Below are 17,222 nucleotides of genomic sequence, written 5' to 3'. Positions count from 1 at the left end.
TTTTTTAAAAGGTAGATATATTAAAAATAAATTAAGAAGTGTAGGTAAAAAAGTTTTTTTTTATTTTTTATAGAAGTGTAGGTAAAAAAGTTAGTTGGGGATTAGACATATACCTAATTTTTTGCTTTTTAAATTCAGAAAAAAAAAAACCCAATATATATTGTAAAGATAATAAAATTTACAAGTTGAATGGTTAGTAGGATTGGTTAAGGTGTTAGCCTTGTATCAACCCCAACCAAGTTCGAATCCCTTGGCTTCAAAATTCAACCGGGAAAAAGTTTCTCCGGGATTTCGGAGATATCGTTAAATATCGCTGAATATCGCGAAATATCGCGAGTTTCGGACGAAAAATTATAGGGAGGGAAAAATATATCGCTAGGTGAAAAAACGAAAATTTCGACGAAATATCACTTGTCAAGTACACCAACGTGGCGTCTCAGACACGTATTTTTCCGTGTCGGCGTGTCGGATGTCCAACACTCCGACGACACTCTAGGGGTGTGGAGTGTCCATGCAACATAGTTTTGAACCGTCCACTGCGAAAAGGTAGCAGAATTAGGTTCAGTCAATATATCAACGACCTCACTTGTCAAGTTCATTGGTGTACATCTCTACCCATCAACCAGCACACAGCTATAACTCAACGCAGTAAGAGTTAAGATAGGAGCGAAGCACCGAACCCTCATGGGAAGGGAAACAATGGTCCATCCCCTTCACTGCAGGACACCCGTCATCAATTGCTGCAAGCTGCTCCTCACAGGGAATTTCAGACGCTTCCGGCACCGGGACTCCGATGAAGAGCTAGGATAAGATGACTATATAAAAGCGAGCAGCAGCTGCTTGTTTAGTAATTGAGTCATGTGGAGCACACGATGCACAAACTTATCTTCTGATGGGTGCACCTTTCTGAGTTCCCTAAAACAGTGGTTTTAATTTTTTTTTTTTTTTCCACATTACAGTAGCACCAAAAGGATGGAGGATTGGAAGGAATTCTGAACTTATTCACTGATATCGAAAGTTCGAACCTAGAAAGTTGACCATAATAAGCTGTAATAGTAGTGGCAAATTATATCATGTCACTGCATAAAAATCATCAAGGACAGTTCTCACTGCTAGAGGTATCCTCACAACATGAAAACCATCTTCCCAGTACAGATTTCCGAATGAAAATCTTCCTGCAACTTTTAGCAGTGGACGAAAAACAACCTTGAACTCCAGCTTCTTTACAGTTGAGTTGAACAGCAAAACAGATGGCTTAACTCTCACAGACACACCGGCAGGTGTTTGAACACGAGCAATGTAGATAGAATTTACTGGACCAACATTTGTGACAGTTCTTGATACTGTCATCCTCTGCTTGACCTCATGAACGGTGATAGAAGGTAGATTGAGATTACCTTGGACATTGGTTGATTTATAGCATGCGATGCTAGCTCCTGCAACTGCGCTGATTGCTGAATTGTTATACCCCATGGAGCAGAGAAAACGTATGTAATCTGATGTTCCTATATCATAAATGAGCCCCGGAGATATGGCTTTATTAGGATTGACATGACCACCACCATAGTCGAATGGATCGGCCTTCTTTTGAGGGGCTCCCTCAGCCTCGATACTTTGACCATATTGATCTTCTATAGAGGCTGTGAAGAGAAGGGCAATCAGTTATCCAAAACCGTGTTTGAATAAGGTGATTCTAGACACATGGATGTGCATCAGAACTAGAATGCTAATCAAGATTAGGCCAAATTGTTAAACTTTTAATAAATAAGATTCTTGGAAAATTCAAATCTTGAGATGCATTTAACATGGAATTGGACAAAGCATCCATTATGCTTTACAGCTCAATTCTTGATGGGCACTCATATATTATCAAGCAATGTAAACTTATAATGAAAACAAATAAGTATATGAATTGCCATTGAATTAGTTTTTCACCTGTTGTAATAAGGGCAGACTTTATTGCAGCAGGGCTCCATGTTGGGTGGATAGCTTTAAGAAGAGCTACAATACCAGATATATGTGGACAAGCCATGGAAGTTCCTGATTCAATTCTAAAGGTAACTGGAGATGGTTGTTGTTGATTTGCAGAGGTAGAAGATTGTAATAGTGAATAAGCAGGGGACCAAGAGGACAATATATTAACACCAGGAGCAGCAATATCAGGCTGCAACACACATTGGAATAGATTAGTCTCATATTGAAACAGTAAAACAAAATCGTTGAAGGTTATATATAAATTCAGTACCTTCAGTACTGAAGGAGAGACAGAATTGGGTCCTCGAGCAGAGAAGAAAGCCACTTCTGGGGATATCTGTTGTCCCAATAGAGTTTTTGTAGGGTTGAACTTGACTAAAGGATTTCTGTCACATAGCCATACCATTATTAGAGATTTTGTCTCAGCTCTTCTCAAAATAAGTAAGAACTTGTAATTACCAAGACTGAAAGATGGTTATTAGGATTTTCTTTTGAAGGGATCAATGAAATGAAGAAAGCATCTAGTAATACACATGGTGCTTGATTATCTGATATTGAATGAAGAAAAACAATATCACTGCAGACATTGCATAATTGCAATTACTGTCTCCCTTCAGGATTTATGCTATAGAAAAGATAATTCGACATATAGAGAGTAAAAATAAACCAATGCAAAAATTAATTTTTTTATAGAACTTTTGTCAGTATCACTGCTCAAAAAGCAAAGCACAACTATGGATTCACAGCATCTAAAAGTGAGTACAGAATGCACACTAGGATCAAATACAAAAGAGGAAATGAAATTAAAGCAAATTAAAGCAAGAAAACCCCGATGCAGTCTAAGAAGTGCAAATTATGCATGTGGAAAATTTATGCACCTTGGAATTACCTGGTTGTTCCAATATATGTGAGAATATATGTGCCGATTGCGAAGTCTATTTGAACACACGGTAGACTCCCAGAGGACAAAGAAACATCCTTGCTGGGAAACTGAGCAAAAATGAGACCCGCACCCCCAGCACTCAATACAGTTCCCATTGCAGCAGTAGATGACCTCTGTGATCGAGATTGGAAACAAAGAACAAATTTTCCATTTGCCAAAGTACCATTTAGAGTTCCTGACTCACAGCTCCTGTTAAAATGCAGATTATTAAAATGTGCAGTCTCTATTGCGGGCAAGGAGACTAAAATTCAAACTCAAATAACTACAAATTATCATACCCGGCACTGTCCTCATCTGCATCAATAGATGCAATGTCTTGTCCATACACAAGAGGGTAGAACTTGTTCACATGCATCCCTGTATACAAACCCTGACCCTGTATGAGAAAACAAATTTCATTTCTAGGTCTATCTACTTTTAGATACAAAGTGATAATATCGAGGACATAACATTTAGAACTCAGAATCAAGATGACACCTTGAGGACATATTATATACGGTTCAATTTCAAGAGTTTGAAGAAATAATTGAATGCACTATCGATCAAAAACTTTGCAAAACTTGACTTTTTGGTAGATTCTTTTGTGCTTGTTCACTCCACATCTTTATCTGATATCAATATGCACCAACCACAGGTTTCAATGGCTGAATGAAAGAAGCGTAGATTACCACTACAGTTTGATTGTTTCCCAAGGAGATTGCAGTAGGAAAAGCCCTGTCTATAGTGCTTGCTGCAACAGTGAAAATCCAAGGAGCCGAATTTATGACAGTTTGCGAGTACGGGCCAGAGTTTCCAGCAGAGCATACAACTGAGATTCCTTGGGCTACAGCATGAAAAGAACCAATGGACACAACATCCTCAATATATGAAGAAAGTGGAGGCGGAGAACCAAGAGATACCGAAAGCACATCCACACCATCAAAAATTGCATCATCAAATGCAGCAAGTAGGTCGGCTGAGCTGCAGCCACCAGTAGCCCAACAAACTTTGTAAATAGCTAACCAAGATGATGGAGCACCTCCTCTTGCCAATCCTGAAGCAAGTCCCCTAAAGCTTGCATTTTCTATATAACCACCAGCTGCAGTGGATGATGTATGAGTACCATGTCCAGAAGCATCTCGGGGAGATAGAAATTCAAACCCATCACTTGTATTTATCTTTCCAAATTCAGCTTCATATCCTTTAATATACCAGCGTGCACCAATTATTTTCCTGCCATATGTATCAAATCATACTAGATATTATAACATCCCATAATGTAACTTTGGTTCAGGTAACAAAATTAACCATTGTGACAAGGAGAATCTTGATTTTCATCAAGTTTTTACTCTTAGGAACTTCACTAGCTAATCAAACTCTATTCAAGTTAGCCGTCTGTACGTTAAGGGTTCTAAACTTATAATTCATGCATGAACATGGTATTTGAGACTATCACCACCAGAAAAGGTTTGAGATGATAAAACTATAACGGTAGAACTAATTACACAACTTGCATACAGTAGTTATAGTCAAGCGCTAACATAAAAAAAGAACAATAAGAAAAAAATAAAAGAAAAAGGAAGACTTTAAAAGAGCTAGTATCAACCCACATTTGATGCTTGGTTGGATTCTTGACAATGAAAAGAGCTTCTTAACAAAATCTCAAAAAGATAACAAAATCTGTCAAACTTTAATAAAAATATTATGCTCCTGATATGCTTATGCCAGATAGGAAAACCTAGGGACACTTAGAAATCTAAAAACTAGACTACTGCTAAAGGAGTTTCTGCTGTTGAGTAAATAATAAGTACAAATACACCGGACAATGGGAAGATTGTGACCATTTCCAATGCAAGTATGCTTAAATAATTGTTTACAACTAACAAGTGCTCCAGTGAATTCAGTGAAGCAACTCCTTTCTGAATTTGGTAGGGAGCAATAAAACAGTAGGCACACAACAAGTCTTGACTGAACTTATCAAATGAGAAATAGATAAACCACAGAAAAATATATAAATGACCAACCTGTTGCAATGGGAGTGATTGAACTTTTCTCCTTCTTGACATATGCCTCTCCAACGAGATGGAATGTCGCCCATACCCTCATCCCTAAAGCTTTCAGACTCGGGCCAAATTCCTGAGATATAAAATAAAAGTTCAGCAGAAGTTTACTTAAATCTCAAACACCTTACAGGCATGTCAATAATTTCTAACCAGTGTCCATGACTCCAATAATAGACCCAATGCCTGATTGACTCCTTGACTGAATTCCATTTCTGATATGAGAGTCTACTTGCAGAAAATTCCAACTTCTAGTTGTATGCAAATTAAGAAACCTGTGAGGAATGACATGAACAACACCATGTACATCTGCATAAAATAAGAGTAAGCTATATATTACTACACGTACATTTAGCGAAGAATCAGTCCTCTGACTCAAAAGCACATAGTACACAGATTACAGGTCACCAACATTGTAACACCTGCAATAAGCTTGGCTTGAGATGGAGTTAGAACCGCAGCGAACCCTGAAAATCCATGCATGTAGCTGTACAGAATTGATTCCCTTGCAGCTTCTTTGCTGTCAATTTCCAATCACAAGCTATTACTTTCTTACTATTTCTGGAATCATGTCCAGTTATTCTGTTAGATACTGTGTCTGTTCCGATGATTTTTCATGTACAAGTTGTTGAGCGCATACAAAATGCAGTGTAATATTGTCCATTTGTGATATTGCAAATTAAACATACCATGCCTAAACAATAAGCATTCCCACACAACAGAATACATGCCCTTTTTGGAGCAGTCTATTCTACAGTTTAACTGTTTAATACTAACATGCAGAACACTATGTAATTTTCACATATTAGAAACTCATAGGAGGTTAGAGCTAACCTGTCAAATACATATGACAGAATCTCATGGTTTGACTCAGATACCAGCTCAGGCTCTTCATATTTTCTTTCTCCCATATAAACAATATAAACCTGGCATAACAATTCAACAAAAACCAATAAGAAATAAGAACCCATGATAATAGATTTGATCATTCAAAAAGAAACAACATAATCTCAAATAGTAAGAGTAGACTCACATTTGTGGAAGCAAAAGAAAGAAGGAACCCATAACTCTGAAGAGTAAGAAGAAGCAAAAGGGTGCTAACAATCCCTGAAGGAGGAGCCATATGAGTGGAGAGTGGGGAGTGACTGAGCCAGAAATAGAAGACAAACACATGCACATATAGCTATCTCTGGAACTCATTTAATCTTTGGATTTGAAGGGTTGCTCTGTGCTGTTGTTGTTGTTGTTGACTTGACTGGAATTGGTGGTGGGACAACCGTATTAGTAGCAAAGGCAGTGCAATATCTTAACCTATATAGTGGTGGGCTTTCCAGGATTTGGCCTTTTCAGATCAGAGAGAGAATGTGAAAGGTCTGTTGGGGAAACCAGGGAAAGGAGGGTGACTGAAATTTCCATAATGTGGATTTGGGACCCAAAAACCTTACTGGGTCTAGTTGGTGTGGTCACTTCAACTACCATGAATTGTTGCATGAGTGGCTTGCAGATAACGCCATTACTATTCCTCCATATTGACATGTCGTTTTCTGTCAAAACACTGCAGATCACCTTGGGGTGGATGGTAGCCGTCTTGGCGGTTTTGAAACTAGGTTTGGCTTCCCTCTTTGTGCTCTATCTACTCTCTTTTACTTTGAATCATTTTTAAGATATATGCATTATGCATATGTAAACTCACAGTCAGGATCAAAGGCAGACATCCGCACGCCCTTAAAGTGCGGACGTCCCTCCGTTCTCCACCGTACGGCTCCGACGACAGCGTGCCTTCACCCTAGCGGCCTCCAGCAGCGTCCTTGATCACTTTCCCTCCCCGGCGACGTCCGCCGAATTCCAGTTTTCCGGCGAGATCGATTTTGTTTAAAGTTTTGGGTGATCTCACCGGAAAACTGAAATTCGGCGGACTCACCAGGGAGGGAAAGTGAGCGGGGACGTTACTCGAGGCCGCTGAGGTGGAGACGCGCAATCGTCGGAGCCGTAAGGTGGAGAACGGAGGAACGTCCGCACTTTAAGGGCTGTGCGGACGTCCTCTTTGGAACGGGTCCGTGTAAACTCAAGGTTTAGGAATATCTAATATGTAAACTCTAGGTTTACACATTCTACTTCCTTAGGCTAATTAGGAGGGATCGACATTTGTTATAAGTAGATGGTGGACTTTATAACCTTAGAACATGTTGCATTTAGTTTTCTGCTTCTTGAAGGAGTATGTGTTATGATAGTTTTGATGTTAGTCTGTCTGCCTTACTTATCTATTTTCATTGTCCACACTAGGATTGTCATAAGAGCAGTTTCTTCACTAGTTAGTGCTTGTTAGAAACTTAGGATACATTGTACCTGTAGAGTTTCATAAATGAAAGGTTGTGAAATCCACACACCCCAAATTGAAATCCACACACTTTTTTTATTTTTTGGTTACACACATTCACAAAAGATAAAGTTTAAGTCACTAAAAGACAAATTTTAAGTTACCAAAAACAGAAAAAAAAAAAAAAATGTGTGTGAATTTTAATTTTTGAGGTGTGTGGATTTCACATCCCTAAATGAATGCTTAAACACAACTAGCAACACCAGCTCTTTAATAAAAAATTAAAAACAAAACACATTTGACGAGCTAGCTAGCTCGATATAACCATTAATTCATTAAATCTTGTAAGTGCCACATTCTTTTATGGTTCTTTTATCATAGGAAAAGATAGAAAGTTAAGCGCTTAAAAATCATTTATCAGAGTTGTTAAACTTGAATTTTAGCCAAATTTATGCATTTTTGTAACAAAATCAACTCTAGCAAAATAGCTAAACAAAAGTTTATTTTAACTATTGCCAAGCTAGATTGATAAATTTAGCAATTGGGTTTGAATCGTTAAAGCGCTAAATTCTTTTACTCATGCTAGCATTCTTCAGATCTCATGGTGAGGCTTAAGGGCTTCCACCAATTGTTTGTCCATCCTTTCCCAGATCTGTTCCTAGCTTTCAGAAATTTCTGGATAGAGTTCTGCAAATGATACATCTGAATGCTCTTTCAATTTCCAATCTCGAGTTGAAGGTCTGTAGACAACTAAGAATTTCAAGGTTTTGTCAAAATGAGGCTTCAGTGACGAGTAGACATTTAGTTCTGCATTACTAATTACAGGGTTCTTCCGAAATGAATTCAGGATGTAATTTCTAGTCGTACGCAGATTATCATCATCTTTCTTTCTAGAAGAGCTTTCCTTCTTGCGATATAGCAATGCAGTTTTTGGAACCCAAAGATCACGCAGTAATAGACCATTCTTTTGAAGGACATCCAAAAGTTCTTTTCCCTGGTTCCGAGCATAGTACTTCTTCAGATCACTAAATCGGCGAGCTACAGGTTCCTGTTATATAAGAATTTATCTTTAGTTGATAGAAAATTAGTTTAAGAACTCTCAAGATCATCAAGACAAAAAAAGAAGAAATAGCCTGCAGGGTGATATGTTTGAAAAGGTGATCGCAGGTGAGATCATAAAATCATTAAAAAAGTTGGAGCATCCCACCAAACAAATGGCAATAGGTGGAGAGTCCCAATATAAAGGCTTTAAATCCCATATGTGGAAATTATATTCGCAATGATAGTCAAAGCAATCTTAAGTGTAACAAACCTCAACAAGCAACTTCTGGATGCGCTCCTCCAAAGGTAGGTTCAGTAAAGCCCTGAACAACATCAATTCATGTAATTCAAGTTAAAATCAAAAGGAGGCAAGTTTCAATAGTTTTGAGTTGTGACTGCAGCAAATATATAGAATATATAAAGATACACATCAGATGAATACATAACCATGTGATTACCCAAAAAAAATGGTTATCCAGCCTTTGATGATAAATTGATAATGCATTTAAAAGGGAGGCTCTAAAATGGGCATTAAAATATTAATTTGTTTCCAATTTATTTAAACAGATATGAAAATGAAGAACCCTATAACATAAAATGATTGCACCTTCTGGAAGAACATTTGCACGTTCTAGGACACAAGGAGTTAACATATTCATACCTTCAAAATTAGTAATAATTCAACATCAGTTTGGCTTATTTAAAAATTTGAGCACTATATGAAAAGGTAAGTATTGGGTAGGGACAGGATATACGGAATCATTGTAAATTCTATAGGAGAACTGTCTTGCACCACCATTCTTTTTAAATATCTAGCCGAAAAATCACATTCAGAACCATGGTAGTGAAGTGGAACCCAACACTGGAAGAGGAAAAACATATACATCACACATATCAATGCATAATATAATACACCACACACTTAAATTTATGATTTTATTACAACTGGTCTAGTATATTTAACCGCTGCAATCCATACAGTATCTCTTAGAAACTCAAAATTGGATGGAATACAATATGATTGCAATATGTAATAAAAAAAACCACAGTTGTGCAATGTTTGATAAACATTGCTATAGTGGCATATCTACTTATTATCATGCTAAGATTAAAATAATTCCCAATTTTTCCACAGATTGCATACACATGTTTTTTATCCACATCAGATAAAATAATGAATAACCACCAAAATAACTAAACTCAAAAGAAGAATCGCACTCCGTAAAACTTCTCAAGTTTGACAAGGTAATTTCTAACAAATTGACATAGATGTATCACCAGTAGTATATCAGAATGAAAAGATTTTAACATATCATAAAAAATTTATCAAATTGCTTGTTCCTTAAGCTATCAACAAATCAGATGTTTAAGACCCAATAGAAGTAATGAAAGTTTCAAAAAATTGTTAGATAGAATCTTGAGTAAAAGGATTTAACAAAAATAAAAACAAGAGTTACAAGACTATGACACTTGTCTTGCGTTTCAGGATTGAATCTTGAGTCCATAACAGAATCAAAATTATTACATGTAAAACAAAAAAGATGGCAAGAGTAATATAAAACAACAATCAATAGCAATAAATGAAAAGCAAAATAACAGGAGCACTTGCATGTTAAGAAATCAGAATTCAAATAGCACCATTTTCATACCTCTTCCTCTTCAGTTGGGGACTTTACATGCTTGTTCTGGAAGAGAAAAAGATGAACAAATAGTTTCATAAGATTCCAATTCAGTCAACTATAATGGATTAAAAACAAATTAACAAAAGATAATATAGAGCCAAGCTTGAACCAGCAATATAGAGTCAACATCTAGGATGAAAAAGAGTACATGTTTCTTTGATGGAGCCAAAGATTTTTCCTCAGTAAAATTTTCTCTTTTAATTGGAACATCTGCATCCCCAGTGGCCTTGCCCTTCCTTTTTGAGCCACCGGGGTTTAAATGGTCCAGTGATGGTTGGAGCTGCACAACTGCATGAACATGATTCAAGTGTAACTGCAAAATGAAGAAAGTTCGACAAGATTTCAATGAACATCAACAAGTCAACCACTGAAACTTAATAATCCGGTTTCATTTACCAAGTAGGAATGGCATAGTCCATAAATATCACGAAACAAAATTTCGATTATACATTCAGTGAAGCTAAATGCATAGTTTTCCATCAATCAAGCTAGCCCATATATTCATAACTGTCCAAACTACATATCAAAAACATGTTATTTGAATGGGGCTTAGAATGATGTTCCCTAGGATGATGGGTTTCATCTTATAATAGAATAACTCATGCTTTTGGCATTATTCCTCAGGAACTAAGAGATGACATAAGTAGGATAAGCATTCACACATCAAAAAAGTAGGATGATACTGCAATACGTACCTTGTTGCCCATCAAAACTCCAACAACGTAGCCAGTTGAACTACAGGAATCCCATTCTGTAGCCAAAGTCTAAGAAAAAGCACAAGAACACGGTACCTGAATTACTTCACATACAAGTATAAGCAACAATGTAACAAATTCATATGCATAAGAAATCAATCTGCTTTGTTATTTTGAGCCTGTCAGCAAACTCTTGATCACAGTTCTTGGAGTAAACATCAATAGACAAATCCACCTCCACTTGAGCAGTGTCAGGCTTCACTCTTATCTATAAAAATAAAACCCAATGTCAGCACCTGCAACTCCTCCAAAACAAAATGCTCAGCACAACAATCACATCCAAAGCCGAAAGTCTCACCTCCTCGCACCGATTCTCCAGCTCATAGCGCCGCCACCGAGGCCTTAGAGGATATTGCAAAATGTATAACTGAAGTGCCCAAATAGAAAACGAATTAGGGCAAATTGAGACAAATTAGAGTCTAGTATACACAGAGAGTGATAGACCTGAGTGTTGGAATCGACATTAGGGCTAAAGAAGACATCAATTTCACGAACGACAGTATCTTCAGCATCCTCTTCGTCCATAGGATCATCATCCTCCTTCAGTTGTTCAGTAGTCTCCATTTTCACAGTGCCATTCGAATCATCACCATCAAGTGCTTCCGGCTTGGGCTTGAGCAGCTGCGGTGGTTCTAGTTCAAACTTTGGGACATTTGGTTCGGGTTTCGGTTTCGGTGGGGCATTTTTGGAGCGGGGCATGAACCTGGAGACCCGAGCAGGCTTGCTCGGCCCGTCGAGGTCGTCAAGGTCCATACTCGCCAGAGCTCTGTGGTTCTAGTGCTCCAGTCAAAAACCCTAGAGTGCTGAGGTTTTGAGGTTTCTTTAGAGTTTAGACTCCTTTTATGTTGGAGCGAATATATAAAGTATTAATTAATTAACCAAAAAAAAGTATTAATTAATTAATTAATTAAATATTTAAAAATATTATAAAAAATATTAATAATTAATAAAATATAAAGTAAAAGAGTAAATAATGTTAATACAAATTAAGGAAACTCTTAACAACTAAGCTCTGCTTCTCCGCCGTAAGAGCACCAGAGCACTCAATACATTCCTGTCTGGCAGTGCCAATGGTAGTGGGCTTTATCATTGCTATTTAGGGTGCTGTCGGACGAGTATTCAAGGATGGTGCTGTCTGACGAGTATTCAAGGATGGTCGTCGACGGGTTCTTCATGGAGAAATCGCGCTCGGGGATCAAGCTTTTTGCTTGGGTTTTCAGGCTTTCATCTCCTTTGCACGACGTGGTTGTGGCTATCCTAAACCGGCGGGTCGTCTTTGTCGGTGGATCGATCTAGGTCACTGCGGTGTGTTTCCGTGGCAAAGGAGAACAGTTGTGGCAAGCAGCGTGGATTTGGTTGCGGGCAGTGACGATGTTGATGGTATTGGGACATACGACATGTCGTTTTCTGGAAATGGGTCGAACTTGGGTTGACGTTTGGGCTTTGTAGGGAGATGCATCCATGGAACCTTGTGCGCCTGAGTTGGGCTAGGGTTTTTGTTCTTGGCCCAACCACTAGGTATTTAACTTTTGTCTATTTACAATAATTTCCTAATTTTTTAGGAATTCTATGTAGGATCTTGATGCCTGCAGATTATGATGTTTCAGTTACGGAAGCCCTTCTAATGAGGACCCTTAAGTTAAAGACTTTTCGGCTTATCCAACCTTTCGATCTTATATCCACATTTTGACCGTTTAGTTTATATGTATGTATGAGTAAATCATTTCTCTAAATTTTCAGCAATATTGAAAATTGTTAAGGCATTTATAAGTGTGATTTATCAATTATGAACTTAAACGGTTCATATTTGACAAATTTGGTTCGTCCATTAATTTGATCTAGTTTGTTATCTTAACAAATACCAATTTGGCCAAAAATTTGTAAAAATGATCTACTCATATAAACCTAAAAATTTAACGGATGAGATGTCAAAATGTGATCGAAAAATTGGTTTTTCAACCATAAACCGAAAAATTGGTCTTTTAAACCAAATACCAATTCAGTTACATCTAGATAATGAAAACTTTTGACGCACCGCAATTGAGCACCTTGACAACGGAAGTTTTCATGCAAAAATTATCTCTATGTAGGGTAAGATTATAGTTTACTAGGCTCATCTTTGATGAACGATAATTAATGTACAATCACTACAATGTAATGGTATGTGAATCATCTCAATCCGTTGGGGTCTGTATCGGTGTCATTCTGGTTTGTGACTATCAATATAATAGGTTATAAGTCTGCCTTTGTTTCAAAAAAAATGAAACTCTTAACAATTTTAATTTCTCAATTTATTTAATTATTCTCAAAGTATCCTTATACATTATTTTGTTTTTTCCTTTATATTATGAAAAATTAATGAAACTCTTAACAAATTAAGAAAACTTTTTACAACAAACTCTTTATAAAGTAATAATGTATCAATTTATCGATAAACGAATAAATTATTTATTTATCAATAATATAATAACTCTTTTAAATTAATAATTTTTCATGGTCCCGATCTTATTCATTTATAAAGGTTTTACTGTACAACAAATTAATTCATCGTTAATTTTTTTTCCAAGACGAAAGTAGCCTTTGATAGTCTATCTTTTTAACGGACTTAACGTCTCCAGATACAAATGTTTGATCGGGTTAAGAATGTGAAATACCATTTTAAAGTTTTTTAAAGTTGATATACCAAAGTTTTGCTTCTCTAAAAAGTCAGACACTGTTTATTTCAATTTTCTTTTATAGAGTTTTTTTTTTCTTTTATAGAGGTTTTAATGTACAACAAATTAATTGGTCGTCCTTACTTTGTATCTTGTCGAAAAAAAACAAAACAAATTAATTCGTCACACGTATTCATCCTCTCAAACACTATAGGACCAAACGCCGTCGTTTCACAGCTCAGAAAGCCAAATAGACTGAGAGTTTCGAAAACAAAACCGCTGGTGAACCCCAGGAGGAGGTTATGTTCCGGAGGCGAGCGGTGGCGTTATTGGTCAAGAACAATAGCAAGGCTCTCTACAACGTTAGGGTTTCGAACGAGGCCGCTACCCACAGGCTATTCTCTACGAAATGCTTTCATACCTTCCCATCTTTCCCCAAGGTTTACTCTTTCTCTCTTTTCCTTCATTCTTTTGTGTCATCATTTCTGTGTACTAGGATACCAATACATCACAATGTGGGTACAAATTAGTTGGAATATGTGATTATTACTGTCTACAGAAACTATGGTTGTTCAGGAATCTGCTTTTTAGATTTTTACTTTCGAGAGTTATATGCATTGTTCCATAGTCAACTTCCTGGAGTTTAAGTTTCAGTGAATATTCGAGGACAAAATTCGTACGTGTTGCTCAGTTTTCGTTTTTTCTTTGTGAAAATAGATTATAAGATTGGAAATTTACAGGGTAACTATGTACCATCTATAAGGAATATGTCCACTGTGGCTTCAGTAGGCATCAAAGATAAGGAGGCATTGAAGTTTCCTGTGAATGGAGGACCTCGTGCTCAGAAAATGATTGGCATTTGGCTCTTCGGCTCTGCTGCATGGGTGTTTAGCATGGTCATACTTGGAGGTGCTACGCGGCTAACCCGATCTGGTCTTTCAATGACTGATTGGAAATTTACTGGTGGGCTTCCACCTCTCTCGGATGAAGACTGGTTGGTTGAGTTTGACAAGTACAAGCAATCCCCTGAATATAAGCGGTCAGTGCAAAGTTCCATTCTCTTAGCAATAGTCACTGCCCTTTCAGCTTTTGTAGCTCGTAGCACTGTAGTAAACTTTGCTGTAAAGCTGGAAAAGGCCAAAACCATTCCCGAATTTAGCTTAGTTGCTGGCAGAGGGGCAATTCATTTCTGGTTCTGAGAATAGAAAGATTGGATTCAGGGACTATACAGTGATAATGACGTAATGTTAGTGTTTTTGTAGTAGTTGTTTCTATTACATAGTTTAGTGGATGTTACTGAGTTGCCTTTTACAGTTGTAGAAGTGGTTTCAGAAGATTTATGTTTTTACCTGGTTCTTGGTAATTTGCAGTGTAAATAGAGGGATGAGTATTGAAGATTTCAAATTTATCTACTGGATGGAATATGCACATCGTATGTGGGGAAGGGCATTGGGTATTATGTTCGTTTTGCCATTCTCATATTTTCTTCATAAGAGGTATATTACCTTACAACTTGGACTCAGGCTTTCTACTCTTCTTGCCCTTGGTGCTGGGCAAGGTCTAATTGGTTGGTGGATGGTTAAAAGCGGTTTGGAGGTTAGAAATAATTTCTTTGTGCTTCATTCGTTGAGATTTTACAGTTAATGGCCCTAGAAAGTAATTTTCTTTTCACAGGAGCCAGCATCTGAGTATGCTCAGCCAAGAGTAAGCCCTTATCGATTAGCAGCTCACCTTACTTCAGCCTTTGCTATATACTGTGGCCTTTTATGGACTGGTCTTTCTGTTGTCATGCCTGAACCACCGGCTGAATCTGTAGCCTGGGTTCATGGTGCTGCAAAAGTGAAGAGACTTGCTCTTCCTGTAAGTTTACTGGTTGGAATTACTGCTATCTCAGGAGCATTTGTGGCCGGGAATGATGCTGTATGTACTTGTTTGTTTCTTGACTCATAAATTTCTAGATGAGTCATTTGTGGTTTTCTTTATCATTATTATATTTTTGTTAAACTACTTGTTGTCCCCCGGAAGAGATTATAGTTACGCTTATATTTGGAATCCAGGGAGATGCTTATAATACCTTTCCCAGGATGGGGGACAGATGGATCCCGGAGGATGTTTTTGACATGAAGCCACTAATCCGGAACTTCTTTGAGAATACATCTGCTGTGCAGGTATGACCAATCAATGTATTTTATTTTAGCAAGAAGGAGATTCGCATCGGTTTGTGGTTGTGTCAATGGTTCCTGTTATGATAGTTGAAATATTAAGACACTATGATAATAAACATAAAGAAGCGAAAAATTGAGAAGAGGTACTAAAAGGCTTTTCCAAAAGAAAAAAAAAAGAAAAAAAAGAAAAAAACAGAAAACTGTTGGTTGAGTTTTCTTCAAATTACCTCTGCACAGATAATTTGTCCGGTCAAGGAATTATCATTTTGAACACATTGATATGTAATTGCAATAACATTACTTACTGTAATCTTCTCTGAGCTCAAATTTTAATTAAATGATATATAGTATGTATAGCATCCCTGAAGGTAGGGATATTGTTGCTCCAAATTCCACACTATCTTTACTTCCCTGTTTTATAATTGCTTGGACATTTCAAGCATCAAATCTGATAATGATAAATTGTTTTTGTGATTGTAGGCTGACCATCGCATCCTTGCAACTGCAACTTTAATTTCAATTGTTGCTTTGTGGTGGTCAAAAAGGAAGTTAGACATACACCCTGCAGTTCAATCGTTGATTGGAACTACTGTAGGCATGGCTGGCCTTCAGGTATAATATCATATCATATTCATTTTAATTGTTGGAAATAAATTATTAACTTTTTATCGTGTCTTCTATTATAGCTAAATTGCTAGTACCATAAATATTTTTGGGAACAAAAGTGGAAATAGTTGCAGAAAAAGGCAACTTTTCTTGATCTACAATTAACCATACTCGATTGAAATGCATAGTGTGGCTCATACTGGTATCATAACCATTACAAGGTAGTTGACGACTCCAACATTTTGGTCTACCTAGTATCATTACGGACATTACCTCAACCTGTATGAAGTAATTCCCCAGTGACTGCTATGTTCTTCATTTCATATATTCCTCATTATAAGGTATGTTCTCTTTTCAGTTTACATTGGTAAAGATCATTAGTTTTACTTGTAATCTTATTTTTATGGGGTTCCATCTTTGTTTTTAGATTTACCAATGCTAAAGACTTGTATCGTTTATGAGCAATTGTATATTGTCATATTATTTTGTCGTTTAGAGCAATCCAGATGTCAAATGAAGTAATGAACTGTTATCAGAAACAAGGGATTTAAGGGTTTATGTGCATCTATAGGTTGTTTGCTGTATGGGCTCCTATTACTAGTCATTCAGATATTATTATCACAAATACTAGATGTCTAGATCTCCACAAACATGGAATGCCTTTCAGTCATTGCAACTTGCAATTGGCTTTACTTGCATTGTCTTATTGGACTTCCAATCGGTTTTGCAAAAATAACAAGCTGATTTGTTTTTTTTAGCTTCATTTCACAAATTGTCATGCCTTCTAAAACAAATGCTCAAATTTGGTGTCAGCAATATAAATGAAAAGTGCTTGGGAATATATCATATTTAATGGCTAGAATATGGAACTTCAGACATCCCATTTTACAGATGCTTGAGAAAAACAATAAGTTAATAGGTTGCACTTATTTAGGACTTTCTTTCTTGATAGAGTGAAGATTACTTTGGAGCAGTAAAAGGTGATCTACCCTACAACATTGCTAACAAGCTATGTTCAGCCTTCTGAGAACTTGGAAAATTCAGGT

General features: G+C 36.9%; 3 protein-coding genes across 3 annotated transcripts; 1 reads left to right on the top strand and 2 right to left on the bottom strand.

Annotated features, from left to right (window-relative positions):
* Nucleotides 1–1,035: 1,035 nt before the first annotated feature.
* LOC101304358 (subtilisin-like protease-like) lies at nucleotides 1,036–6,470 on the bottom strand. Its single transcript, XM_004292382.1, has 12 exons — nucleotides 6,433–6,470; nucleotides 5,990–6,101; nucleotides 5,791–5,882; nucleotides 5,379–5,476; nucleotides 5,110–5,265; nucleotides 4,921–5,032; nucleotides 3,586–4,129; nucleotides 3,196–3,293; nucleotides 2,864–3,106; nucleotides 2,246–2,360; nucleotides 1,936–2,164; nucleotides 1,036–1,640 (listed from the first exon to the last, which is right to left on the bottom strand). The coding sequence occupies exons 1-12, from the start codon at nucleotides 6,468–6,470 to the stop codon at nucleotides 1,072–1,074; spliced, it is 2,406 nt and encodes an 801-aa protein (XP_004292430.1). The 3' UTR covers nucleotides 1,036–1,071.
* A 1,461-nt stretch (nucleotides 6,471–7,931) lies between these two features.
* Nucleotides 7,932–11,504, bottom strand: LOC101304068. The gene is made up of 9 exons (XM_004292381.1): nucleotides 11,196–11,504; nucleotides 11,050–11,118; nucleotides 10,883–10,959; nucleotides 10,736–10,787; nucleotides 10,145–10,309; nucleotides 9,964–9,999; nucleotides 9,070–9,176; nucleotides 8,586–8,637; nucleotides 7,932–8,321 (listed from the first exon to the last, which is right to left on the bottom strand). The coding sequence occupies exons 1-9, from the start codon at nucleotides 11,502–11,504 to the stop codon at nucleotides 7,932–7,934; spliced, it is 1,257 nt and encodes a 418-aa protein (XP_004292429.1).
* Nucleotides 11,505–13,813: 2,309 nt separating this feature from the next.
* On the top strand, nucleotides 13,814–16,188 carry LOC101307356 (cytochrome c oxidase assembly protein COX15-like). The gene is made up of 6 exons (XM_004290282.1): nucleotides 13,814–13,845; nucleotides 14,146–14,444; nucleotides 14,776–15,001; nucleotides 15,080–15,325; nucleotides 15,463–15,573; nucleotides 16,051–16,188. The coding sequence occupies exons 2-6, from the start codon at nucleotides 14,173–14,175 to the stop codon at nucleotides 16,186–16,188; spliced, it is 993 nt and encodes a 330-aa protein (XP_004290330.1). The 5' UTR covers nucleotides 13,814–13,845; nucleotides 14,146–14,172.
* The last annotated feature ends 1,034 nt before the right edge of the window (nucleotides 16,189–17,222 follow it).

The sequence above is a fragment of the Fragaria vesca genome, linkage group LG2 (assembly GCF_000184155.1).
Source record: "Fragaria vesca subsp. vesca linkage group LG2, FraVesHawaii_1.0, whole genome shotgun sequence".
NCBI lineage: Eukaryota > Viridiplantae > Streptophyta > Magnoliopsida > Rosales > Rosaceae > Fragaria > Fragaria vesca.
Note: the sequence above shows the minus strand (reverse complement) of the source record. Positions and strands in the feature narration are given on the sequence as shown.

Excerpts from the sequence above, each read along its gene's own strand:
- LOC101304358 (XM_004292382.1), bottom strand. The coding sequence starts at position 6,470 with ATGGCGTTATCTGCAAGCCACTCATGCAACAATTCATG. Across the intron at positions 4,130-4,920 it reads AATCACTCCCATTGCAACAG|GAAAATAATTGGTGCACGCT; the intron begins GTTGGTCATTTA and ends TACATATGGCAG. Across the intron at positions 2,361-2,863 it reads ACATATATTGGAACAACCAG|AAATCCTTTAGTCAAGTTCA; the intron begins GTAATTCCAAGG and ends GCTATGTGACAG.
- LOC101307356 (XM_004290282.1), top strand. The coding sequence starts at position 14,173 with ATGTCCACTGTGGCTTCAGTAGGCATCAAAGATAAGGAGGCATTGAAG. Across the intron at positions 15,002-15,079 it reads TGGTTAAAAGCGGTTTGGAG|GAGCCAGCATCTGAGTATGC; the intron begins GTTAGAAATAAT and ends TTCTTTTCACAG. Across the intron at positions 15,326-15,462 it reads TTGTGGCCGGGAATGATGCT|GGAGATGCTTATAATACCTT; the intron begins GTATGTACTTGT and ends TTTGGAATCCAG.
- LOC101304068 (XM_004292381.1), bottom strand. The coding sequence starts at position 11,504 with ATGGACCTTGACGACCTCGACGGGCCGAGCAAGCCTGCTCGGGTCTCC. Across the intron at positions 11,119-11,195 it reads ATGTCGATTCCAACACTCAG|TTATACATTTTGCAATATCC; the intron begins GTCTATCACTCT and ends TGGGCACTTCAG. Across the intron at positions 8,322-8,585 it reads TCCAGAAGTTGCTTGTTGAG|GAACCTGTAGCTCGCCGATT; the intron begins GTTTGTTACACT and ends CTTATATAACAG.